The sequence below is a fragment of the Hyperolius riggenbachi genome, chromosome 7 (genome assembly GCF_040937935.1).
Source record: "Hyperolius riggenbachi isolate aHypRig1 chromosome 7, aHypRig1.pri, whole genome shotgun sequence".
Lineage (NCBI taxonomy): Eukaryota > Metazoa > Chordata > Amphibia > Anura > Hyperoliidae > Hyperolius > Hyperolius riggenbachi.
Genome location: NC_090652.1, coordinates 170719044 through 170746409, shown reverse-complemented (window position 1 = coordinate 170746409; position 27366 = coordinate 170719044). Strand labels below are relative to the sequence as shown.

Sequence of the window (27366 nt, the reverse complement as noted above, 5' to 3'; positions counted from 1 at the left end):
GTGCAGTTAACAGGTATGCTCAGAGTGGTATATTACACAGCGTGCGGTCACACAGGTACTGTGAACAATTATGCAATGACTGGTATTACAAATGTGCACCTGTCACACACGGGTACCGGACAGGCACAGTGACACTGCGTGTGCTCACGTAGGTAGGTGGGTGCACTGTGAACAAGTAGTTATATGCAGTGATGGGTTTTACAAATTTGCACCTGGCACAGTAGTAATTACCACCAAGGGGCCAAAGGCCAGCTGCGAATGACTGACAGGGCTGTATATAATGTAACAAAAAAAAATAGATCACAAGAACAAAGATTAGCTCTCAAAAGAGCTGTTGAGGGGTGTTTTTTTAGCAATAAGAATCAGCAAGGAGCAAGCTAAAAAGCCTACAAGAGCCTAACTAAGCTTTCCCTATGAGTCGGCAGCAGCTCTCCCTTCTCTAATTACTGCAGGCACACTAGTGAGTCCAATGCCTGACGCTGCCTGCCTTTTATAAGGGGGGTGGGGCTCCAGGAGGGAGTGTAGCCTGATTGGCTACAATGTGCCTGCTGACTGTGATGTAGAGGGTCAAAGTTGACCCTAATGATGCACTATGGGGGCGAATCTAACTTCTTGAAAACTTCGTGGTTCTCCGCGAACCACAGAAGTTGGCCGGGAACCGTTCGCCGGCGAACCGTTCGGGCCATCTCACCGTTCGGGCCATCTCTAATTAACACGAAGTACCAATGGAACAGCCTATAGGGAAAAGGAACAGAGTGAAAGTGCTAAAGTGAGCTAGCAGCATGATTAAGAACCAGAGTCTGGTGTAAGTACAGCCAAACTATTCCACTGTGCAGTGATCGGAAGGGATGGCCCGGCATGCACTGGGACTATGCCGCTTTAAAAGAGCCCGAGTGTTGGTGCAGTGCAATGCACTCTGTAAGGGGAGAGAGGCTGGTTACTTGACCAAAAATGCGCAATCGGCAGCCCCCTTGCATTGAAATAACAATTTCATGACAAATGTACATTCGGTATATGGAGAGTTTCATACCTGAATGTTACCAGTATATTCCATAATGAGAGCATGTGTAATAGCCCTCCTATGCCAGAAATGAAGTTGTCCTTTTTCGGTATTGAGGGTAGTACATCACATCAGTATTGAGAAGTCTGTAATAGGAACAGCAAACGAGAAATGTTAAAGAGAAACTGTAACCAAAAATTGAACTTTATCCCAATCAGTAGCTGATACCCCCTTTCCCATGAGAAATCTTTTCCTGTTCTCAAACTGATAATTCTGACATCACACTGTGCATCACAATGCAACAAGGCTCCCACAGAGCCTTGTTGCATTGTGGGAAACTGCCAAAAATACATCATCTCTTTCCACAGACATCACCTGCCAGCAATAAAGATGTCGCCATAGGATACATGTCAGAATGTAAATCAGGGAGAGGAAAGATTTTACAATGGGCAAACACTGACTAAATCCTTTATAAAATATTGTAAAAATTAAGCACTTTTTTCATTGCATCATTTTTACTGGAGTTCCTCTCTAATTTCTCAAATATATGAGACAGCCATGAAGTAACCCATATAAAATTGGGCAGAGTGACATACATACAACCTATATAAATGGAGTTTTAAGAATCGTCAGTTCGCCTTCTTATAGGGATTGTGACAATTGTGTACAGCCAGGCCCGGATTTCTGGCAAGGTCACAGAGGCCATGGCCTAGGGCGATAAAAATTAGCAGGGCGCAGGACTTGGAGAGATAAGAGGTCACATGTCAAAGTAAATCACCACTCCTGCTTTGCTCTGGTCTGCCTGAATTCCAGAGATCCCTGCATCTCTCTTACTTGTGCAAAGTGTGTGTTATGGCAGTCAGCATCTGCTGTTACCTGTATGATAAGAGGGGACAAACAATCTGCTGTGAGAAGAAAAATATATGGTCTCAAGTAGCAGAACTCTTGAGTTCCGATTAGTTTTTCTCATGCAGCACGCATTCACGGGCAGGAATTAGCAGCTCTCCCCCTCCCTGACTGATGTTGGTTTATTACTAGCAGGTCAGTGCTGTTAAAGACCTCAGATCTGTTGAATTTATGGCTTTTTTTTTCCTCCTAGAGAATGCCAACAACATTCTTTCTACAGTTTAAATCTTTCCTGGCTTTTTTTGCCAGCAAAGTACTGTATTAGCCATCAGTGAAAGCAGGATGTTTTGAAACAGAATGACAACTGTGTTACATTTATTTATATTTACAAAACAATCAATGCATCTCCTGCTGACTGTATATATAACTGTATGTCCTAACATCTTGTACACAGTAACACAGTCTGAAGACGGCTCATTAACCAAAGGCTCACTGTTTTTCTTTTGGTTAGCCAATAAAAAGTGTTGTTCTGTTACAAAACTTCCTGCTGACTGATTTTAAAATCTGTCTTAAAGAGGAACTGTAACATGAAAATATCCCCTGGGGGGTACTCACCTCGGGTGGGGGAAGCCTCCGGATCCTAATGAGGCTTCCCACGCCGTCCTCCATCCGTCAGGGGTCTCGCTGCAGCCCTCCGTGGAGTCCGGGCAGTGGTGACGTCAATATTTACCTTCCTGGCTCCTGCGCAGGCGCTCTGACGGCTGTCGGCTCCGAACTACACGGAAATACCCGATCGCCGTCGGGTCTGCTCTACTGTGCAGGCGCAAGTTTCCTGCGCCTGCGCAGTAGAGCGGACCCGAATGAGATCGGGTATTTCCGTGTAGTTCGGAACGGAAAGCCGCCACAGCGCCCCCGCTGGAGCCAGCAAAGGTAAATATTGAACTGACAGTCGACAGTCGCCGGCTGTTCGGAGGGCTGCGGCGAGACCCCCGTGGGACAGAGGACGGCGTGGGAAGCCTCATTAGGATCCGGAGGCTTCCCCCACCCGAGGTGAGTACCCCCCAGGGGATCTTTTTAATGTTACAGAGTCTCTTTAAGTGCTAAATTGTCACTGTGTAAAGTACACCTGAGCTTATGCTGGGTACACACAATGCAATTTTCTGACAGCTTCACTGTCAGATCGACTATTTCCAACATGTCCGATCTGCTTTCCAATCAATTTTCTGAATGATTTTTCATGGAAGTGAAAAGTAAATTGATCGAAAAATTGAAATTAGATCAGACATGATGGAATCAATCGACCTGACAGTAAATCTGTCAGGAAATTGCATCATGTGTACCTAGCATTACACTACATCTATGCCAGCGTGTGTAGTGTCGGATCCTACTTACCTGTTCTCTGGTTTGGATGGGCTTCTCTGCATTGTGCTACACTGTCCCCTATTTGTAGCTCTGACGGCAGCAAGTAGCACAGAGGACAAAGAAGCAGCGCTGTCCACTGGGGCTCCTTGTGATTTTGCACTCCTGTATGCATGTGCACAGGAGCCGAGGGAGTGTTATGGGTATGTGTACTTGACAAGTGCTGCTGAGTGCTCATACATGAGCATCATTTCTGAAGTATGCAAGCCCAACACACTATCGCCTGCTGTGCATGCAGACAGGAGCGCAAAATTACATGGAGTGGACAGAGCATGCACTGCTTCTTTGTTGAATGGGGCAAAGCAGCAAAACAGAGGGGGGCCCGTTCAAACTAGTCAGAGTTGGACAGAATGGGGGGGGGGGGGGGGCGGTTGGTGACAGCCGGCCTAGGGCGCTGGAAAGTACAAATCCGGCCCTGTGTACAGCTGCAACATTATTCCATCCAGACATGCGCTTTCATATCTTGCATTCAACATTCACTTTTCATACATGTCACTCATTCCATGGGTACCTGTTTTTATATAAAACCTATAAACCAGGGCTTCACAACCCTGTCCTGAAGTACTACCAACATGTTTTGTGCTACTCTGAAGCCAATCCCTGACTGCGATAGACTTCATACAGCAGAAATAAATGCGCTGGCACTATCTGTATTTTAAGCTCTTTTATTCAGTCATGTCACATGTATAAAGCCGTGACGTTTCGGCGTAACCTCCTTTATCAAGTGTGTGAAAGACCGACATATATGCGTATTCACACGTTCCATTTATATCCTCACTCTAATACAGCAAATCATCTACCTATGTTTGAATTATCCAATCATTTTCCATCGATACATTTGCGGACCAGGTGGGGAACTGAAGCTGCAGAGAAGGAGCCAATCGCTGTCTACCAAGAACCTTGTGACCAACCAGGAAGTGCAGGAGGAAAAGGCGTGACTTCTCCGTTAGGCATTATTAAACATTGGTTACTGTTTGTGCAGTCTCCCTCTGTGGCTGAATTACAAAACCCTCCACTAATGTCGTACAAGAGACCACCCACACTTTGAGACCGATTGACACATGCAGAGATGAGAACTCTGGTCAGACCACCAGAGTCCTCACGTAGAGGCACTTTTCCATGTTTAAACTGTGTCCACTGTAATTCTATAATTAGAAGTCCCTACTTTGTTTATCCTCTAACTGGCAAACGGTATGACATCCGTGGCTGCTACACATGTGATTCGTAATATATAGTATATCTATTAAAATGTCCATGTAGATTAATTTATTTGGGACAGACGACCACCAAATTTAAGGTGCGTCTGTCCTCTCATAAACATGTCAGAAACACTCCATGAGGATGGTATGAGGGCCGACGTCCACAGGTGGTGACTGTGCTTACAGCCCAACACTGTGTGGGAAGTTTGGCATTTGCCAGAGAACACCAAGATTGGCAAATTCGCCACTGGTGCTCTTAACAGATGAAAGCAGGTTCACACTGAGCACATGTGGATAGCTGTGACAGTCTGGAGATGCCGGGGAGAATGTTCTGCCTACAACATCCTCCAGCATGACTGGTTTGGCAGTGGGTCAGTAATGGTGTGGGGTGGTATTTTCTTTTGTTACATGTATGCCTCTCTGCATACTTTCTTCACTTTGCTCACATTTTCATATGTTGACTTCTGTCCTTTATTTTGCTACTTCCTCACTCACTGTCGAATATTGACTGTTGGCACAGTGATGGCAGTTTCCTGACTAGACTATTTAGGTTCTGCTCCTGGGCGGCTGTTTGTAAGAAAGTGATCATGCATGTACAAATTGCTCTAGTGTAGAGGTTCTACATCCATTTAGACAGGGCCTCACTGAGGACAGTCTTCTTCCCTTCTCACTTTCCAACATATCTAAATGGCTTTTTAATGCTTTAAGCTTCCTACTGTTCCCCACCTCTTACTTGCATTTTGGCTGAGTACTTTGCCTTTTTTTTAAGATTAAACCAACATTAGAAACGGATATTATCCAACTCATGCACCTTAGCAACACAATTGCTCACATTTATTCTTATAAAACACCAAAATAAAAACATAAAATTCCATAAAATTGTGTTCATAGAATAGACCTCTCTCTCAATACTATCCAAGAAACGCCTTGGGTCTTCAAAAATCCTACCAATAAACGTAATGAACAGTCCTTTTAAGCAGGCCTAGTAATCTAAAAATGAGCACAAAATGCTTCTAAAGTTCAGAGTTTATCCACACGTGCTCTTTAAAAATATTGCACTTGAAAGTATTGCACCAGTATGGAACCATATATTCTGCACAGGCTCAAATAGTTAAACTTGCATCAATATAGCATCAATGAATCAAGGCAGGTTAAATCGCTGACATTCCTAGTCCCCGCCGAGTCGCCGACATATGAGCAGTTTCACCTGTCTATTTTTACGTTGGGGGTGAGTAACCTGCATACTCAATGCAGCCAATTTCTAATACTTGGTTTGTTCAAGCGCCCAACATACACATACAACATTAGAAACAGCCTAGCCCTTGCAGACATACCGGAGTTTCCACTTGCTTCCTTGACAGATCACAAGAAGATTGCCTTGTCTATTCAAGGGCCAGGAAGCACAGCATAGAATTTAAAAGGACTTTTCCTTACACCATAGCTCAGTGCTTTTCTTTTCCCTTGGGATTGACTGCCCCAATTTTCTGGGTCCTGCCGGGAGGCCCAAGTGTAAATGTTGAATTTGGATCACCTGTTGGGGTGGAAGCTTAGTCTGTGGATCCCCATTCCTCATAGCCAGTATTGTGGTTGTGTGGGGTTGAGGCGCTGCAGCTGTCTTCCGGGAACAGATGCCCGGGGATGTATGTCTCAGAGCTGGTGTGACATGGTTTCCAGTGGAAATTATGAATCTCTGTGCTTTTTCTGGCTGGAGAGGTTGTGCACAAGGCTACTAATGTGGATGCTGGGAGGGGCTGGTAGGTTAATTAGTCCTGCCTTTATGAACATGATCCTTTTTGATTTCTTGGCTGCTTTGCCAAGGGCAATGATCCACTCCATCAGCTGGCAGCAAAACAGGTGGGTTGTCTGCCAGCAGACTTTGTGGAGCAGGCTTAAAAGTTGGTGGTTGGTTTTTATAGGGACAATGTTTTCAATACTTCCTCCTTTACTTCAAAGCAGTTTTCTGCACTTTGATATGGGTTAAAACATCAAATAGTTTATTGGTCGTCAATAAAATTACAGCAAAGGTACATGACCATGACGAGAGCTGACACCTTTCTGACCCTCCTGGGTCCTTAGTCATAGCTAAAGTGGCCTCTGAGTACAAGCACGTAATACCTGAAATACCTGAGGCGCCTCCCTTCAATCACACCTGTAATAGTTATGGTACTGTTCTTTGAGACATACTAGAACCATGGAGAGGGGCCTTACCGCCATGCAATACAATATGTGACAATGCATAAAATTTTATTTATTGTATTTATCAAGCGCCATCATATTACACATTGTAAATCTGTATAAAAGTATACAGAGATCCAATTACCGAAGATGGTAGTCAGAGTAATGTACAGCCCATTAACATATTGACTGTAAAAAGCCATACAGGACTGAGCAATTGTGCTATAAAGAGGAATTCCACTAGATAGGCGGAAAGGGATGCTAGGAATAATATATCATAATTAAATCTATTACTAATCTGGAACTTTTTTTCTCATATGAAAATGCAACGTTTACTGGATACCCAAAATACCATCTATGATTAAGGCCTAAGAGTTCCCTAGTCACCAAATTGTATATAAACTACACCTCATGCTCCAACCTCCTTTGGAAGTCCACCCCCTCTAGAATTGAGGTGCACTCTCTCCAGACTTTGAAAATTGGATCATATAGCCACCATGGCATGAAGTCCACAAAGTTACTGCAGCGGTGATTTTGGTTTTGTGCTCTTAAAGGGAGGCAGAACTGTTTGAGGAGTCTTCTGCCCAGGAAGAAGCAGTAGTGTTGTACCATGTTGGCCATCAGTAAAAGCAAGGAGTTTTGAATCAGTATGATACAATTTATTGGCTAACGTAGAGAAGAAACAACTCCTAAAAGCTCCACACGGAAATTTTAATTCCTTCCAGACCAGTTGGAAGAAATAACTGTACCTCCATTAACCGACCGCAAAACCGATCATCTATTCCGCACTTGCGACTCTCTCTCTCTGATGCAGCATAGATTCTGCACCATGGCTTTCTGTGGTCCCGAGCCTATCCCTACTCTCTGCGGCCGCAGACTCTATTTTCATGTGACAGCAGAGCTTCCTCCTATGGCTAAGGAACCAGTTTCCACTTGCCTCCATGACAGGTCAACCATGAGATTACCACCTCCCATCACCTAGACAGGACGAGCAGAATGCAATTTAAATACTACCTCCTGGGGCATGGCTATGCATGCAGCTTCAGGGAGCAAACTAGAATGTTGTTCTAATGCTGAAAAGGTAGCTAAAGTTGCAGAAGGCTCTACCCTCTCCCAATCTCCAGAAACCTACACTGTTTGGCAGGCTGCCTTGGTTACTTTAGCAGATAAGCTGACTAGTATATCCCATAGGACCCTTAAGCTTAAAGCAATCCGTGTTTATAAACAAGGGGATAGTACCAGCAAGCTCCTAAGCCCATCTTATAGGGGAAGAATGGTTAATCTCCCATATCTCCTCAATTACTGACCAAAATGGTTCAATTATTCAGTGCTGCTGTGGGACACTGTGTGCAGGAACTACTACACGGCCTTGTATGCATCCTCTGTCCAATATTCTGACTCTCCGATTTCTATCTAATGAGGCGTTAGACCAGGCACTTGATTCTATGCACACAAATAAGTCTTCAGGCACAGATGGCTTACCACTTGAATTTTTTGAAAGAGCTGTAGCACTCTGGCCTCTCGTTTATTACATTTATATCATATCCTGCAGGAAGACAAACCACTACTAAAGTCTATGGCAGAAGCGATGATTGTAATAATCCCAAAAGCAAGGAAAAGATTCCACAAAATGCCCAGGGCAGCGCACTCCCTATAGCTCTGCTAAAGGAAAATATAAATTTCTCCTAGAGCAATCTGGAAAATTGAGAGGGGGTATATATTAAGCATGGAATATGTGACTAAAACTTACATGGTATGCATTCAGAACAGTCACGTATGTGGTTGGGTTTTCCGGGTCATAAAACCATGATTAAATATGTGGAAAACTTCAAGGGGGCCGAATTTTTTTGCAAACCACTGTATGCTGTACGGTATTTTCCAGAATTTGATTGTATTTTTCAACCATTACATTGTAGACATTTTGCACAAGAATACTCTTCCGTCCTGTGTGATGTCTCTCGGCCAGTAGTTATCCCCTAGGTTGAACTTGGCTTCTAGCAGGCAATGAGCCCTGGATTGCCGATCGGTTTCCCTGGCAAGAACGCCAGCATCATCAGGGCAGGCTCATCGGAGGTTTCGCCGTGTGCTAGTGCCCACGTCTTCCCCACGTAGAAAAGCTCCACACATGCATACAAGCAGATAAATAACCCCCTCTGTTCCACAGTTAGTGTAATGTCTGGTAGTCATCGTTTTATCCCGTGCCTTCCAGACATTACACGAACTGTGGAACAGAGGTTATTGATCTGCTTGTATGCCTATGTGGAGCTTTCTATGTGGGGAAGACAGGTAGAGCCTTCAGAAGACGAATTTATGAACACTTATGGGATCAGGGAGTCCCATGACACACCAGTTGCACGACATTTTGCGTGTTGCCTAAATGCTAGTCAAGCTAAGGTTCGCTTTTTTTGGTCTAGACAGGGCGCACCAGGACCCCTGGGGGGGGGGGGGGGGGGTGACTGGGACGGCAGGCTCCTCCAATGTGAGGCCTCTTGGATATATGAACTCAGTCTTTCGGGCACCAGGCCTGAATGAAGGCATAGACTTTGCTCCATTCTTATAAGGCTCCGCATTAGGAGGTTCCTCTCCCTTGGGGGGGCCTGTCGTCCCGTTTCGTCCCCTGTGGGTCCCCTTTTGCATCCAACACAAAAACAGAATTAACATCCACTCTCCTTACCAATTAATTGTCATACGCAGCCTGGACGTCAACCATCTGGACTCTTATCCTCGGCCCGTCGTGCTGATGCGTCCCCCCTTGGGGTGGATGCCCGTGGTGGCTTACTGCCACGGGGGCCCCTGGTGACTTACCCATTCTTTTCAGCCTTGATGGAACTTAAACAACCATATATAATTTAATTTTAATTGGCCTAGCTGTCAGTTAGGATAGTTTTTTGAGTTTGTGGTTAATGATGATTTGGAAATATTAATGATTTTGGGTAAATCACTCTTTGTATATAATTTGTGATGTTATGTGAATAAACTTTAATCTTGGGGAGTTTTTTTCCCCCTTGTGTGGCTGCTATGGCCCCCAGGGGTCCAATTCTTGTGATGGCCTCACTCTGAGTGCTGGGGTGCTGTGGGCTTATCACACCGAGGGGATATATCCACACATTACTTATATGGAAATGGTTTGTTCCCGGGGATGTACATTTATGATTACCCTTATCCTTAGGTGTGTGTGGTCCCGCGGTGCCCTTGTGCTGGATTGTTTGCCGTTGTATTGGGTACCCTTGTGGTATGGCGTCAAGGCGGCCCGGGGGCATCATTTAGGGTGGCCCGTTTTAGGCTGCCTTGGGTCCACTGCTGCGAATCCACGTATTCTCCCATGGCCATTCGCCTGGCCGCGCCTGGGATTGCTCCGTTCTTGGATCCTGTTTAGGCCTTAACTGTGTGTACAGCCCAGTTAAACTTCAAAGTCCACGAGAATCGCCACTGTATTTACTCGAACTGACTGGCTCCTTCCAGCCCCACACACAGCTTACTTGGTAAGCCTCTCTGCGTCTTCTCCACTTGTTTTGCTGTGAAAGTCCTTGATAGACTGCTATGTCTAGCCTCAGCCCTTGTCTGCCTTTCTCTTCGAGACATCACTGGGTTTCACTGCACCAATTGTAAGAAACTATACGTTGGTTGCTATTGGCTACAACACTACACCTTTTTTCCGGCACCAGCAACTCCTTAAGAGCTGAAAACACGACTCATCACAGCAACAGCATAGGAGATAGAACTTCTTAGGCGTCCTCAAAGTTTAGGAGTTTATTCAGTCAACAGACAGTACATTTCATTACATCTTAGCGAATCAGATTCTGTATTAAGTCTGTTGCGTTACAGCTTCTTGATTCCATTCCTGGTTAATGGTAATCAGTCTTTATCTTCTGTCTATCTATACTAAGTTACATCTATACTGCGTATATACAGCATACAGTTAGGTAAGATGGCAAGACATAAATAAGTAAAAGGTTGAAACCAGCCATCACAGGAAGCAAAGATATAGAGAGAGCCTCTCTGCAGCCTGTCACCTGCTTTTAATACTGGTGGTCAAAGAGTTAAAGGTGACATCATCTGAGCCATACTCCGCAAGCCTACAATTGGCTCAGACCCCTCGTGGTGTCATGACACGCACAGTGGATACTGCGCATGGCCTGGAAAACCCCATGTTCCAGGCATCGGTCATCCTGTTCCGAAACAATACTGATGTTTATGCCTATGTCTGTACATCGGGTAGATAACTCTTTACTCTTGGCTGGTTCTGTGTAAGACTGAAACACCCATGTTCCAGTGTTTCTAGAAATACTGTTTGAAGGGAGACTGCACATCAAGCCTTTTAACTAACCCAGTTCAGGTAACTGAGGCCTACATATAATACTTAAATTATAACAGCTCCCTCGCCGGCCTCTCCGACCACTCCATTCTCTTGTTAATTCCCCACAGTAATCTGGCCAGTCACAGCCAGTCATGCACTTTTGGGCATGCCCAGCCTTGTGCCCTTCCTAAGGCGCTTTCTTCGAGTGCGCAGTACTGCTGCGCAGGTGCAGAACATTCCCGGCTGTGAGAGCAAGATGGTGTGCATGTGTGTTCGAGCCACACATTTGCAGAAGAGCACAGCTGACCAGATTATTGGGGGGGATTATAAGAAAACAAAGCCGCCGGAGAGGAAGGCGAGGGACCCCACGCACTTCATGGGGCTGTAGGAAGCCCCAGGTAAGCATAAATGCACCAATAAAGCCCATCTCGGGTTTCCTGTAAGCCACGTACACACTACCAACTGTTGCTCGTCGAGGTTCAGGATCTGATCCCCTTGGTTGCCATTGCTGACCAGCACTGCGCACACACGTGTCAGCTGTGTAGCGGACAATTCACTAAGTTGCTATGCGGGAGGGCAACAGGAACGGCAAGCGCACATGCATGACGTCATGTGGCAAACTGGAGCAGCGTGAATAATGGGATTGGTGTCGTTGTGGGTGAGTAGATCTGCCTGGCAGATCGCTTGCGGGTTGCCGGCTGCCGTACACACGCCTGATTTGCTGAGGTGGTCTGCCAGGCCTTGGAAAGAATGTTTTGCTTCGGAGGTCCTCAGGTCCAAAAAGGTTGGAGACCCCTGCTATAGAGCCTTCTCGCTCCTCTCCCTGTCCCCTCCATTAAGTGCTGGCTCCCCTCATTTGAATTCCACGCCACGGGGGACTTAGAAAGTCTTCGGGAGCCTAGTCCTCCCGAAGACAGGTGGCTCCATACTGCACAGGCGCGAGTGCACGAGAGGGTGTGCGCAGTATGGAGCGGGCCGTGTTCGAGAGCACTCTGGCTCCCGTAGACTTCCGAAGTGGCATAGAGAGCATTATTTGACCACAAAATGGTGAATGTTGCTACCGGGGAGCCAGCACTGGAACGGGACTGAGAGGAGCTGGAAGGCTATTTAGGACCCCAGAGCCTTCCCTCTCCTTAGGAAGTATCTGGCTGATTGATTTTAAGAAGCTAACTGCCTCCAGCTATTGGACGCTGTTACGACCCTGACATCTCAATTAGGATGTGTTCTGGGTATATGTGTGTGGAGGTGAGACTGTTAAACAGCCGCAATGCACAGTAAAGCGCTCTGTTGCTTGGATGTTTACGTTTTAACAATGTATACATATAGAGATGAGCGTAATGACTTAATTATGATTTCGCGAAATTTTGCGTAATTAGTGTAATTACGATTATGGCCGTAAGTACATAATCGTAATGAAGGATTTCGCGAAATTCCGCGTAAGCGTAATTTTCGCATTACAGTGGGTATCGCAAAATTACGTTTGCCTTGCATGCAACCGTTTGTAAGCGTAGTTACATAACGTAATTTCACAATAGTTCATATTACTGTAAGCGTTAATTTTCGCGTTACGGTGGGTATCGCGAAATTACATTTGCCTTGCATGCAAACGTTTGTAAGCGTAGTTTACACCCTTGAACTGCGCATGCTTAGTTTTTACATTAACGCGAAAAAGCGTTTATATGCGAAAATTTGTTAGCGTTCGTCTGACTACCGCTGATTCGCTTCTGATTGGCTAATGCGAACAAGTAATTTTTTTATAGCTAACAAGTAATTACGAAATTCGCGAAATTACGTTATGGTTTAACGCGAAATTACGTTATGGTTTAACGCGAAATTACGCGTTGAAAATTACGCTTACGGTATTTTCAATTACGATTTTAATGGCAATTACGCTACCATAATTTCGCATCGTAATAGCAAATTTCGCATGCGTAATTATAGTAACGCGAAATTTCGGCTCAACCCTATGTATATGCACTTCATATTATACATTATACCTTGTTTCAAATCTGTTTATTATAGTTATGGAAAACTGTTGTGTACAGAGAAGCAGATGTGATGTATAAGCTATAAGAGGGACAGTTGTTATGCCCTGCCTTTTGCAGAGGGGTTCCATCTGCTTTTAAAAAGAAAAAAAAAATCCAGCAGTGAGCATACTGCAATTTTGGTGATCCTTAAGAAGCTGCTCTAAGATTTCATAATAAAGCCAGTTCTATTTCCTCAGACACCTGCTCTCCGTGCTCTTGGAAACATAGTCACTGGAACGGACAAGCAGACCCAAGTGGCTGTAGATGCTGGAATGCTGTCAATCTTGCCTCACCTACTTCGTCATCCAAAGTCCAGTGTTCAGAGGGAGGCAGCGTGGGCTCTTAGTAACATTGCTGCAGGACCAGCTCCTCAGATTCAACAGCTTATAACATGCGGTCTTCTTAATCCACTTGTGGAACTTCTGAAGAAGGTATGTAGATGTCAGCTAACTTGGTTGAATTTCTATCAACACTGTAGTATTGCTTGTTCTTTGCAGTTCGCTCAGCCCTTCAAACGACCATCTAACTGCAGCTTGAAGGGGGTATTGGGCTTGAAGTCTGCCTGAGAAATGAGTTGTGAACCATCTATCTTCAATCCTCCTTCAGGACAACTGACCTATTTGGCCCATCTGAGGAAATGTTTAATGTGTACCCTCAGCAAATCAGTTTGTTTTTCCAGCCAGGACACAGGCAAGAATATATGCTACACTGAATGGTCACCCTTGCTTTATTGAAAAATTTACTTAATTGAAAAAATACATCTAAGTACATTTTTTTAATTTATTTTTTCCCCAGAGTGAAATTCACCATAAATTACTTTTTTTCCCCCTATGTTGCTGACTTACAGTAGTTGTCCAAACCTGTCAGATCTGACTGGGTTTGTAAAAGTCAAATTCCTCATGGATGATTCTCTGTATTAAAGAAATTCTTGTAAAGTGTCTATGCAAAGATAACGGTCAGCCTCCCCACTCCTTCACAAGTTCTGGCAATTGGACCGAATTGCCATTTATTAAGTGCTTGTTAAACAGAAAACCTATTAGGAGAAGATTAATCCAAAACTTGTTATACATGTCAGATTTTGATACCTACTGTGACAGCAACTTAAAACATGATTTATAGTGCATTTTTCTCTGGGACAAATGCACATGTTATATGTATGCATACACGTGTATTTTAAATTTCACAATTTTTTTTGCAATAGTGGTCCTTTTTAAAGGGAGTCTGAAGAGAGCATAAAAAGATTCTCACCTGAGGAGGGAAGGCTCTGGGTCCTATAGAGCATGGGTCCCCAACCTGGGGGCCGCGGCCCCCTGGGGGTCCTTGGGAAGATTTCTGGGGGGCCGCGGCTTCTCCCTCTCCCCCCGCGGCCGCCGCTCCTGTTACCTTATGAGCGGGCGGCCGCTTCCTTCCTTATATTCCTCCCGGCTCTCCTCTTCGCAGCATGTCGTATTACAGCAGCGCTTCCTGCGCGGCTGCTGTAAGGAGCCAAGGGAGCCGGGACAGCGGTTCCCATGGTAACAGTGATGCGTATCGCCGCTACAGGAAGCCGCTACCCCGCCTCCTTCCCTTCCTTACAGCAGCCGTGCAGGAAGCACTGCTGTAATACGACATGCTGCGAAGAGGAGAGCCGCGGCTGGAGGAATATAAGGAAGAAAGCGACCGCCCGCTCATAAGGTAACAGGAGCGGCGGCCGCGGGGGGGATCACCTCTGCTAGCTACACTGGGGAAGCTATACTGGGGTAATTACTGGCTACACTGGGCTAACTGTACTGGGCTAACTGTACTTGCTACACTGGGCTAACTGTACTTGCTATACTGGGCTAACTGTACTTGCTATACTGGGCTAACTGTACTTGCTATACTAGGCTAACTGTACTTGCTATACTGGGCTAACTGTACTTGCTATACTGGGCTAACTGTACTTGCTATACTGGGGTAACTATACTTGCTATACTGGGCTAACTGTACTTGCTATACTGGGGTAACTATACTAACCATATTGGGGTAACTATACTAACTAAAGTCCTTATACAGGGGCAACTGTGTTAGCTACCTATACTGGGGGCAATACCTACTTACCTATATACTACACTCAAAATCAGGTAAAAGGGGGGGGGGCTGCCACCGCCACTAACCACAACCCCCCCCCCCCCCCCCCCGGGGGCCCCAGAGAAAAGTTTGGTTGGGATAGTGGGCCCCGGGCTTAAAAAGGTTGGGGACCCCTGCTATAGAGCCTTCCTGTTCCTTCTATGGTCCCCGCGTTTCAGTGCTGGATGCCCCGTTAGCAGTCTCCGACAGATGGGTCGGATACTGCTCACTTCCACCGCTGTGGGAGGCTTCGGCAATATTTGGTAGCCAGAGTGCTTCCATAGACTGGCTTTTCCATACTGTGCATCGGTGAGAATGTATGCTTTTGCAGTACGGAGCGGGCATATATAGCACTGGGTGAGTATTTGCTGGGATTGTGAATTGTTTTTTCTGTCTTGCGGAAGAAGGTATTTTTTTTTTTTTTTTTCTTTTTTTCTTCCCCTACTGTTTCCATTTTTGCATTTGTAAGTTTGGGGAAAAATGGTTGCTGCATTTCTTGGGTTACACGGTGGTTGCATCGGTCTATTGGGCGCACACGGTGACAGCATCTGTTTACACTTAGAGCTGCTGTTTGCTTGAATATTCCACGGTTATGTCCTGGATGCTGCTGTTTGCTTGTATTTTCCACGGTGATGTCCTGGATGCGGCATTTGTCTTAATCGTGGGAATGCAGTATGTGTGGACCTCAGCAGACTGTTTTTGGTCCTTTTTGCTTACGGATGCGATATCCACAACCTTATGTGGGTTGTCCTCAGTAAGCCTCCCTTATCTCTTGGTGATGGTGGGCACAGTAATGTATAAAGCTTGAGTACCACCATGGTGAAGATTCTGCAGAATGTATTACTGTATATGTGCCCATGTTTGTCACGTCATATTTCAGTTCAGGTGTGCTGTAAATTTAGAGCTTTGGATACAGGGGGATTAAAATAACATAGAAATCTGAGAAAATAATCCCCCCCCCCCCCACCTTTTTTTGTTTGTTTTTTTATTTCTTAGGGTGAATTTAAAGCTCAGAAGGAAGCAGTCTGGGCAGTTGCCAACTTTACAAGTGGAGGTACTGTAGAGCAAATTGTACAGCTGGTACACTCTGGAGTGCTGGATCCACTGCTCAGCCTCTTAACTGTCAAGGATAGTAAGACAATACTGGTCATCTTAGATGCCATTACAAACATATTTCTAGTAAGTACTGCCTGTTAAATATTGCATCTAGAGCAGTATAGACCTATTTACAATTTAGTAGTTTGTTTAGCAAATCTTTGTTGGGAGTAAAATGGTGTCTTGGAATGTTACAGTAGCAGTAAAAAGTATGTGAACCCATTCCAATTATATGGATTTCTGTACAAATTGGTCATTAAAATGTGATCTGATCTTCATGTTCACGTCACAATAGACAATCACAATCTGCTTAAACGAATACCACACAAATGTTTCCATGTTCTTATTGAACACACCATGTAAACATTCACAGTGCAGGTGGAAGAAGTATGTGAACACCTCTCCAAGAGCTAATTGGAGTGTGGTGTTAGCCAGCTGGAGTCTAATCAATGAGATTGGAGGTATTGGTTACAGCTGCCCTGCCCTATAAAAACACACACCAGTTTTAGGTTTGCTTTTCCTAAGAATGGTTGCCTGGTGTGAATGATGCCTGGCTCAAAAGAGCTCTCAGAAGACCTACTATTAAGAATTGTTGACTTGCATACATTTGGAAAGGGTTAAAGTATCTCCAAAAGCCTTGCTGTTAATCAGTCCACAGTAAGACAAATGTCTATAGATGGAGAAAGTTCAGCACTGCTGTTACTCTTCCTGGGAGTGGCCGTCCTGTAAAGAATACTGTAAGAGCATAACGCAGAATGCTAAATGAGGTGGTGAATCCTAGTGTCAGCTACTGGCATATATGCGAACATCCCTGTTAGCGAATCTGATACATAAAACGCTAAACAAGGATGAAGCTCATGGGAGGATATCAGAGGAAGCCACTGCTGTCCAAAAAAACTCATTGCTGCATGTTTAAAGTTTGCAAAACAGCACCTGGATGTTCCACAGCAGTACTGGAAAAATATTCTGTGGACAGATGAAACAAAAGTTGTTTGGAAGAAACATACACTATGTGAGGAGAAAACAAGGCACAGCACACTAACCTCAAAACCTCGTCCCAACTGTGAAGTATGGTGGTAGGGACATCATGGTTTGGGGTGGCTTTGCTGCATCTGGGCCCGGATAAATTGCTATCATTGAAGAAAAAATAAATTCCCAAGTTTATCAAGTCCTTTTGCAGAAGAACGTAAGGCCATCTGTAAACCAGCTGAAGCTCAGCAGAAGATAGATGTTTCAACAGGACAACGACCCAAAGCATAGAAGTAAATCAACAGAATGGCTTAAACAGAAGAAAATGCGCCTTCTGGAGTGGCCCAGTCAGAGTCCTAACGTCAACCCGATTGAGATGCTGTGGCATGACTTCAAGAAAGTGGCGATTTACACCAGCCATCCCAAAAATAATGCTAAATTTGAAACCGTTCTGTAAAGAGGAATGGTCAAAAATTACTCCTGGTCGTTGTGCACGTCTGATCTGCAACTACAGGAAACGTTTGGTTGAAGTTGTTGCTGCCAAAGGAGGTTCAACCTGTTAGTAAATCCAAGGGTTCACATACTTTTTCCACCTGCACTGTGAATGTTTACCTGCTGTGTTCAATAAAGACATGGAAACGTTTAATTGTGTGGTATTAGTTTTAAGCAGACTGTGAATGTCTATTGTTGCGACTTAGATGATCAGATCACATTTTATGAACAATTTGTGCAGAAATTCATACAATTCATTACCCAAACTTCAACTTGTGATTTCCTTTTTGAATTCTATTTCCTTAAATTAATGTTTAATGCAGGACCTGATACAGTATATTGGCTTTAGGGGACAAGAAGCAACATAAAATTGCCTGGAGGTTGTATTCTTGTAAGATGGTTACTCTCCTAAAACTGCAAAATATTTTCTGAACTTTACAAATGAAAGTAAATGAGTTTATTTTACTGGATCCTATCCAGTCTCTGATCTCTAAATTCATATGAAATTGGAGACCACCTAGGGTAAAAAAAAAGCAACCATGCACAGACCTTTGCTTGGTTGGGAGGGGGAGGGGCTTCCTAACCTATATAATTACCTTGTGGACCAGTTTTTGCTTACTTGACACGTTGGTTTAAGATGGCCGTATATCTTGAAGACACTACTTTTCAATAAAAAAAACAACTTTCAATAGTCAGCCAAAGTAAGTTATTATAACAATAATTAATAATCCAAGCATTTCTATAGGGCTTTTCTCCTGTCGGGCTCAAAGCACTCGAGCTGCAGCCACTGGGTCAAGAGGCCACCCTGCAGCATTAGGGGTTCTTGCCTTGCCTTTAACTCCTTACTGAATAGCTACTGACCCTAGCCAAGATTCAAACCCTGGCCTCCCATGTTAAAGGCAGTGCCATTAACCAGTTCTCTATGCAGGCACTAGTTGTCTTTTTGGTTGTTCACCTTTGGCATAACAATTCAAATAGTCCTACTACAATTTCCAACAGTTTTCTAAAATCCTGATTAGCAATCCTGATTTTCGTCTAGCTTGTGACATTACAGAGACTTTCCATTAATGGTTTGAAAATTGGGTTGACGGATCAGCTTTTTGTGAAGTAGATTACCTTATTACTACAACCCAGGTATTTGCTTCAGACCAGGGAGTCAACCAGTCACACCCGTATCCACCCAAGGTGCAGCAACTGTGGTACTGCTTGCACTACACTGTTTGCACTGTGGTACATACAATACAATTGGCCAATCAGGCCTAAAATCCAGGTCGAGACCCAGTCGTATATTTTGTCTGGATGAGCTTTTTGTCCCTAGGCTTTTACAAAGTACTAGGGGACATGATCTGCGCATGGAGGAAAAACATTTTAGTCATTTATTTAGGAAAGAGTTCTTTACAGTAAGAGTGATTAAGATGTGAAATGCATTGCCACAGGGAGTAGTTATGGCAAATTCTATATCTAAATTTAAAGGGGGCTTAGATCCTTTCCTTACGTTGAGACATCCATGGCTATAAGTAGTAATGCCCAGTGGTGCCGGTCTAGGGATTTTATCTGATTGCCATCTGGATTAGGGAAGGATTTTTTTACTTTGGTCTAATTGGACATGCCTTGTAAGGGTTTTTTGCCTTCCTCTGGATCAACAGCGATATGTGAGGGAGCAGGCTTGTGGTGTACTTTTTCTAGTTGAACTTGCTGAATGTGTGTGTGTTTTTTTTTTTTCCAACCCAAATAACTATGTAACTGTGTCAAATCAAGATATTAAAATATAAGAAACAAACAAACCATTCTGCATTTTGGTTATTGTCCCTTACTTTAATTTGGTTACTCTGTACTCCACTTTGATAAACATGCAACATTTGTCTTATTTTTGCATATTCCTTATGAAAATTTTCATTTGTTTATAACATCAGCTTTCTGGCTTTTTATACCCACTTTAGGCTGCTGAAAAGCTTGGTGAACTGGAAAAATTATGTTTGGCCATAGAAGAATTGGGAGGCCTGGAAAAAATAGAGGCTCTGCAGACACATGACAACCATATGGTATACCATGCATCTTGGGCTCTCATAGAGAAATATTTCTCAGGCGAGGTATGTTGCATATTCATCAACCTTATTGTGAAAGTTTTAAGAAAAAATTGCAATCATTAACCCAGTAAGTTAAATTCATAAAAAAAATAGAAAATCCTATTCAATGCCAACCAGCAGCTGCAGAAACCGAGGCGTAGCAATATGGGCCTCAGAGGCTGTGACCACACCAGGGCCAGAGGGGCCCTACCTCAACCTTTATTTTGGCTCTCTATTGGTTGTGTGCTGGACTGCTGGTAATATAAGAATCACTTCTATAGATGCTTTAAAAAAGTAGTAATTTACAAACTTTTCTCAATACTCTTCTTGCACCTCTGACACTGTGGTTGCCCTTGGCAGGGTTTGGTGCACCGTATGAATTGTGTATAGAATGCCTGGGGGGTGTGGGGCTCAATGTATAACTTGCACCGGGGCCCATAGCTCCTTAGCTACGCCACTGTGCAGAAACATTTTGGGACTCACAAAAGGGGAAATAAAACTCAGGATGCTAGCAGAATATTGCCACTGTTTAACTCTTTTGTAAGACTACATCTGGAATATTTAATAGTTTTGTTTACTGGATTACAGGAAGAACATTTTTGGAGTTCTGTAGCAAGTGTAGAGATGAGCCACAAACTTGACTAGAGGGATGAAGGGTCTCTTACCAGGAAAAATGATTTTTGATGAAATTGATCAAAAATCTGTGGGTACTGCATGGCTGGTCTCACCCATTGATTATTGTGCCCCCCCTTACTGTACATGACCATCATTTGTCCCAAAATCAATTGGTGCTAGTGATGCATGCCTGTCCCTCTGGCAATCGAGGATATTCTATCTGGCACAATCGACCAAATTGATTGATTTCTGGCCAAAAATCATCAGGTATAGTTTTTAGGATAGGTTTCTAGCATATTTGATCAAATGATCAAATTGACACAAATATCCACCTTTCTTTCCTCTGTTCCTTGATCCGATTTTTTTTTTTGTTTTTGTTTGTTTTTACTAATAACCAATTTGTAGCTGATTTGTATTTCTCATTCTTCACCTCTGGGCTGGTAATTACTGTTCCATGGTCTCCATGGATAGATGATTTTTCAGACTTTGTCCATGTATTTTCCTTTTTGATCTGTCCAAGAATTAGCATTTTTTGATTTATTGGTCTTGTTAATTTGACTTAATGGATTCCACCAAATAGTACTTAAGTGTTCAATATAAAACGTATCAAAACCTGTGTGTCCACATTGTGACCACACATTAAAATGGTATTGTGTGGCGTCTAGCACACGAACTGATACTAGCTCCTCCCCAAACTCAGAAAGCAGTAGTACCGTCCCTATATATTAACTACTTACTGCACGCCATGCAGTATATCTGCACCCTGCAGGACTTCATCCGGAGTCCCAGAGACTTAGATACTAGTCTCTCACCGATGGCCGTGTTCCCGCGCACATTCTCGCTGTCACCCCTTAGTGGGGAGATCAGTGAATGGGTTTGCAGTTCCCATTCATGATCTAAGTCCCCGTTTCAATGATTGCTGGTCAATGAGATGCCTGTGGTCATTTTAAAAAAACACATGAACACATAACTTCCTATTAGCGTACTGACCGTATACAAAAGAAAAAGAGGACATTTTGTGGTCAAATAGTAAAATTACACCTACATTTTTTTATTAAATAAAACTACATGTATTAAAATGAACCCTTACATCCCCACCCATCCTTAGTTACCCAAATAAAACATTTGTGTATTTAAAAAAAAAAATACAAAATACAGAAATGGTTACCTTATGTACTGAACTTTTTATAATATGCATGTCTTGAGGGTGTATTACGGTTATTTTTGCATATATGGGCTTGTAATTAGTGATGGTCACAAAACGCACAAAAAAATTACACCTTTATTTACAAAAAAAATATCGTCCTACATTGTGCTAAGGAAATATTTTAACCACTTCAGGATCAGAGTGTTTCCCTTAAAAAAAAAAAAAAAAAAAAAAAAAAAAATTCACATTTCAGTGCTTCTCCTGTTCATTCAGCAATAACGTTATTGTTAAGGTGCATACACACATCAGACTATAGTCTTTGGAAAATGAAAGATCACAGACCAATCTTACCACCCTTCATGTAGTATGAGAGCCATACCTTCACAATCTTTTCTATGGAGCTGAACTCCATCAGAAAAAAAAACTTTGCAAGATGCTGCACACACACAAAAGATCAGTATCTGCAAAAGATCTGTTCCTGCCAAAGATCCGTTCCTGCAAATTGCATTCATAGTCTGAGATCTGCAGATCATCATACACACCTTGTTTAACTGACATTCATCTGCAGATCTGAAAATCCATCCTGGTGGATCTGATCTGCAGTTAAACAAGGTTGTTTAAAAGGAAATTATGGCAGTCTCCATATCCTAATCTCTTCAGTTTCCCTTTAAACATTGCAATAATCGGGACAAAGGGGCAAATAAAATGTGTGGGTTCTATGCACCGTAGAACGTTTTATTTTAAAGGGAAGGTTCAGGGACTATAAAAAATAAATAAATAAAAAAATCCACATCCACTTACCTGGTGCTTCCTCCAGCCCGTGGCAGGCAGGAGGTGACCTCTGTGCCGCTCCGCAGGCTCCCGGTGGTCTCTGGTGGCGCGGCCGACCTGGCCAGACCGGCGGCCAGGTCGGGCTTCTTCTGCGCTCCATTCTGCGTCTCACTGGTGCGTGCTGACGTCCTCCGGGCTGTACTGCGCAGGCTCAGAACTACTGAGCCTGCGCAGTACAGCCCGGAGGACGTCCGATGTCAGCGCGCACCAGTGAGACGCAGATTGGAGCGCAGAAGAAGCCTGGCCAGGTCGTGAGCGCCACTAGAGACCACCGGGAGCCTGTGGAGCGCCGCTGAGGGCACCTCCTGCCTGCCACGGGCTGGAGGAAGCCCCAGGTAAGTGGATGTGGGTTTTTATTTTATTTTTTTTATAGTCCCTGAACCTTCCCTTTAAGACTATAATGGCAGAAAACTTTTTTTCTTATTCCCATTAAAATGCATAAAATAATTCTTAGCATAATGTAAAAGAAAGCCTAATTGGTGGCAAAAACAAGATATAGATAATTTTGTTGTGATCAGTAGTGATTAAGTTGTTGGTGAATGAAAGGGAGAAGCACTGAAAGGTGAAACTTGCTCTGGTCCTTAAGGGGAAAAAATCCCTTAGTGGTTAAACACATCATTGATCTAATGCCTAGTACACACCATACAATTTTTTTCTGTAAGATTTTCTGTTAGACTTACCTGCCAGATAATTTCCAACATGTTGGAAATTATCTATCTAACCATCTAGCTGCCTAGCAATTATGCATTGTTCTACTCAGCAGGAGATAACCAGAAGACAATGCACCAGAGATAATGACCAGTCTTTACCAGTATTTTACAGAAAATCTAATTACAGAAAATCTAACAGAAAATTGTATGGTGTGTACTAGGCATTATTCGTAAGGTGGCCATACACTCGTTAGATCAGAAATCTGATCTATCTGATGTGTTTAGGAACATTTTTTACTAGGAACAGATTTCTAATAGATTTCAGTATGAAATCTGTTGAAAATCAATCTGATGGCTTTTTTTTGCCATCAGATTTCCATTCGGTCCAATGTAAAGTAAGCAATCTCAACAGATCGACCTAGATTTTTCCAGCATGTCAGATCGATTGAAATCTATCGAAATTGATCGAAATCGGCTGCAAATTGATCAATCGCTATCGATTGGCCACTAATCTGCTCAGTGTATGGGCCCCTTTAATGCTAATGTCCAGGCAGGACAGTACTTCTGGAGAATTCTGGTGTGCAAATCTGTAGGTGAGATGACTGAGGCTGCAATCAAGAGTCCTTAGTCTATAGTTCTGTTTTGGCCAGACTGACCTTGCATTCCACCCTTGGTTATGCAATATAAAGACAGCAGATGTAGTTGTGCAGCACTTGCTTTTAATTAGTGATAAATGGTAAGCTGCTTGTTAGAGCGTCTCCCCTCTGGCAGTCCTGGTGACTACATAAAGGCTTCAACAATGTGCTTTATACCTTTAAAGATTGAGACCACTGTAAAATGTAAAAATGAAATTGGCTCCTAACTGGCACACAGACCTAAGCTATCTTTCGAAAGTAGAGCTTAGCGGTGGCTTGCGTGCATGATCCCATTTGGGAGTGTTAAGTCTGTGTAAAATTTGACGCCTCCGGCTTGGCGTATTAGAGTACGTCCGGTCAAAGATATTAAAAAAAAAAAAAAAAAAGGAAAAAATACTTTCACATTTTTTTTCCGGCTTTAAGTTTTTAAAAATATTTTTACTGTCAGGATAGCTAATTTTTTATTCTCCTCAACTGAGATGCTAGCACACTTTATACTAGCTCCAGGTTTTTTGGGAGGGGGGTGTTCTGTAACTAGAGCCCTAAAATATGCACTTTTCTTAGTTAAAGGTAATATTTGGATCACCACCGTTAATTCAAATTATGTTTTTGTATTTTTTTTTTTTTTATTAGGAAGGGGATGGTATGGCTGAACTAAACCCAAAAGCAGATGGAGAAACTTACACCTTTCAAGCACCGAATTTACAAAATGAAGCATTCAAATTCTAACTGTTCATCTTTATATAACTATATATATTAGTAAAAGTTCAAGTATGTACTTTGTTAATTAAATATTACGATGAAAGCAGTCATCCATCCATATTTGGTTTTTTTTTTGTTTGTCTGTTTTTGCAATGTCTGCTGGTAAATCTTAAAATGGACCTGAACTCTTGCACGGACAGAAGGAAAGCATAGACAAATGCACCCTGTATGTGTTAAGGGAATGAGAAAGGGTAAACTCTCTAATCTGTGACGTATCACAAGTTGTAATTTGATCCCTCAGCCATGTCAACTGACTGCCACAGCAGAGGCCAATTTGAAAGCACAGGATGATAAATAGTCCGCTTCCATGAAAGCAGGAAGTAGATACACTGCAGATTTATTGCAGGAATTGTATCAGCTGTAACAAATGTTTTTTTCTTTAAAGGTTATTATTCTGTTGTGTATCTTTGACGGAAGTTTTGAGTTCAGGTCCGCTTTAAGAAAAACACTGATTAGGGTCAAACAAAAGCAAAAGGTATGATCAATAAACTGATGATCGTTCTAATGTTCTTATAGCTGCTGTTTCAGCATTTAGTCTAATGCTGATTAAACTTTTACAGTTCATAAAGGCTGTCTGCCTTGAAGCTCCAGAAAGACATTCCTACCACTAGTTCTCTTCCTGTGGCCCTATCTATGAGACTGAATTAGACAGTGTCTTAGGTAGCCCTGAATTAGGTGCGTACGTTAAAGCACCAGGAAAACCATGCAAAGTCCATCTAAATAAACTCAAATTAAATATCTAGTACTGAAAAGGTATGGTGATAAAGTCTAGCAGCAAGGTAAGGAACGAGAAATCTTATGCTCAAGAGGTATATAGACTACTAAATGACGGCCAATTATGAGGGATTATCTGATCTGGTTACCTCTCACTGGCGCACGGAAGGGGGTGTTCCGGGTGTCTGGAACACCCCCCTTCCTGCATCGAGACCGGAAGTGGAGCTGCCGTATGTGTGTGCGGCCGAGGGTCTTTACTGGCCTGCCGCGAGGCCTCACGCTGCGGCGGGCCTCGCTTGCAGCTGACGACGTCTGGCGTACGCGCTCCAGGCAGAGCTGAGTGCGGGGAGAGAGAAGAGTTTCCACTTACCTTCCTCAATCCTGCCGGCAGCTACTATCTACTTCCTGTCCCGGCCAGCGTCTGTCGCTATGGTAACAGGGCCCCCTGTGATGATGTCACTAGCACACAGAAGGGAGTGTTCCAGGTGTCTGGAACACCCCTCCCCCCCTGCACCGAGACCGGAAGTGGAGCTGCCGTATGTGTGTGCGGCCGAGGGTCTTTACTGGCGGCAGGAGCAGGGGCGCCGCGAGGTCTCACGCTGCGGGGGGCCTCACTTACAGCTGACGGCTGGTGTCTGGCATACGCGCTCCAGGCAGAGCTGAGTGTGGGGAGAGAGAAGAGTTTCCACTTACCTGCCTCGATCCTGCCGGCAGCTACGATCTACTTCCTGTCCCGGCCGGCATATGTCGCTATGGTAACAGCGCCCCCTGTGATGACTTAACCGCATGTCATCACGGGGAGCTCTTACCGATGCGACGCGCGCCGGGAGAGGCTGAAGATAGAAGCTGCGTGCAGGATGAAGGCAGGTAAGTGGAAACTCCTCTCTCCCCGCTCCCCCCGCCAAACCAGTAATACCCTACTGCTAAATCTATACTGGGGGACATATACCTATATAACTTATACTGGGGGACAGATACCTATCTAATCTTTACTGGGGGAAATATATCTATCTAATCTATACTGGGGGACATATACAGTATCTATCTAATCTACAGGGAGTGCAGAATTATTAGGCAAGTGGTATTTTTGAGGAATAATTTTATTATTGAACAACCATGTTCTCAATGAACCCAAAAAAACTCATTAATATCAAAGCTGAATATTTTTGAAAAGTAGTTTTTAGTTTGTTTTTAGTTTTAGCTATTTTAGGGGGATATCTGTGTGTGCAGGTGACTATTACTATGCATAATTATTAGGCAACTTAACAACAACAAAATATATACCCATTTCAATTATTTATTTTTACCAGTGAAACCAATATAACATCTCAACATTCACAAATATACATTTCTGACATTCAAAAACAAAACAAAAACAAATCAGTGACCAATATAGCCACCTTTCTTTGCAAGGACACTCAAAAGCCTGCCATCCATGGATTCTGTCAGTGTTTTGATCTGTTCACCATCAACATTGCGTGCAGCAGCAACCACAGCCTCCCAGACACTGTTCAGAGAGGTGTACTGTTTTCCCTCCTTGTAAATCTCACATTTTATGATGGACCACAGGTTCTCAATGGGGTTCAGATCAGGTGAACAAGGAGACCATGTCATTAGTTTTTCTTCTTTTATACACTTTCTTGCCAGCCACGCTGTGGAGTACTTGGACGCGTGTGATGGAGCATTGTCCTGCATGAAAATCATGTTTTTCCTGAAGGATGCAGACTTCTTCCTGTACCACTGCTTGAAGAAGGTGTCTTCCAGAAACTGGCAGTAGGACTGGGAGTTGAGCTTGACTCCATCCTCAACCCGAAAAGGCCCCACAAGCTCATCTTTGATGATACCAGCCCAAACCAGTACTCCACCTCCACCTTACTGGCGTCTGAGTCGGACTGGAGCTCTCTGCCCTTTACCCATCCAGCCACGGGCCCATCCATCTGGACCATCAACTCTCATTTCATCAGTCCATAAAACCTTAGAAAAATCAGTCTTGAGATATTTCTTGGCCCAGTCTTGCCGTTTCGGCTTGTGTGTCTTGTTCAGTGGTGGTCGTCTTTCAGCCTTTCTTACCTTGGCCATGTCTCTGAGTATTGCACACCTTGTGCTTTTGGGCACTCCAGTGATGTTGCAGGTCTGAAATATGGTCAAACTGGTGGCAAGTGGCATCTTGGCAGCTGCACGCTTGACTTTTCTCAGTTCATGGGCAATTATTTTGCGCCTTGGTTTTTCCACACGCTTCTTGCGACCCTGTTGACTATTTTGAATGAAACGCTTGATTGTTCGATGATCACGCTTCAGAAGCTTTGCAATTTTAAGAGTGCTGCATCCCTTTGCAAGAT

The 27366-nt window shown here is 43.6% G+C and overlaps 1 protein-coding gene across 4 annotated transcripts in view; it reads left to right on the top strand.

Moving 5' to 3' along the window:
- LOC137524714 (importin subunit alpha-1-like) overlaps positions 1-24371 on the top strand; it is a 291685-nt gene extending 267314 nt beyond the window's left edge. For 3 of the 4 annotated variants that reach the window (XM_068244879.1, XM_068244880.1, XM_068244882.1), the window contains exons 8-11: positions 13161-13394; positions 16048-16230; positions 19548-19697; positions 24185-24371. In XM_068244879.1, the coding sequence (XP_068100980.1) occupies positions 13161-13394; positions 16048-16230; positions 19548-19697; positions 24185-24280 (663 nt within the window). In that variant the 3' untranslated portion in view covers positions 24281-24371. The remainder of the gene's footprint in view (positions 1-13160; positions 13395-16047; positions 16231-19547; positions 19698-24184) is intronic. The other variant, XM_068244883.1, reaches the window with a different exon arrangement.
- Positions 24372-27366: the final 2995 nt, after the last annotated feature.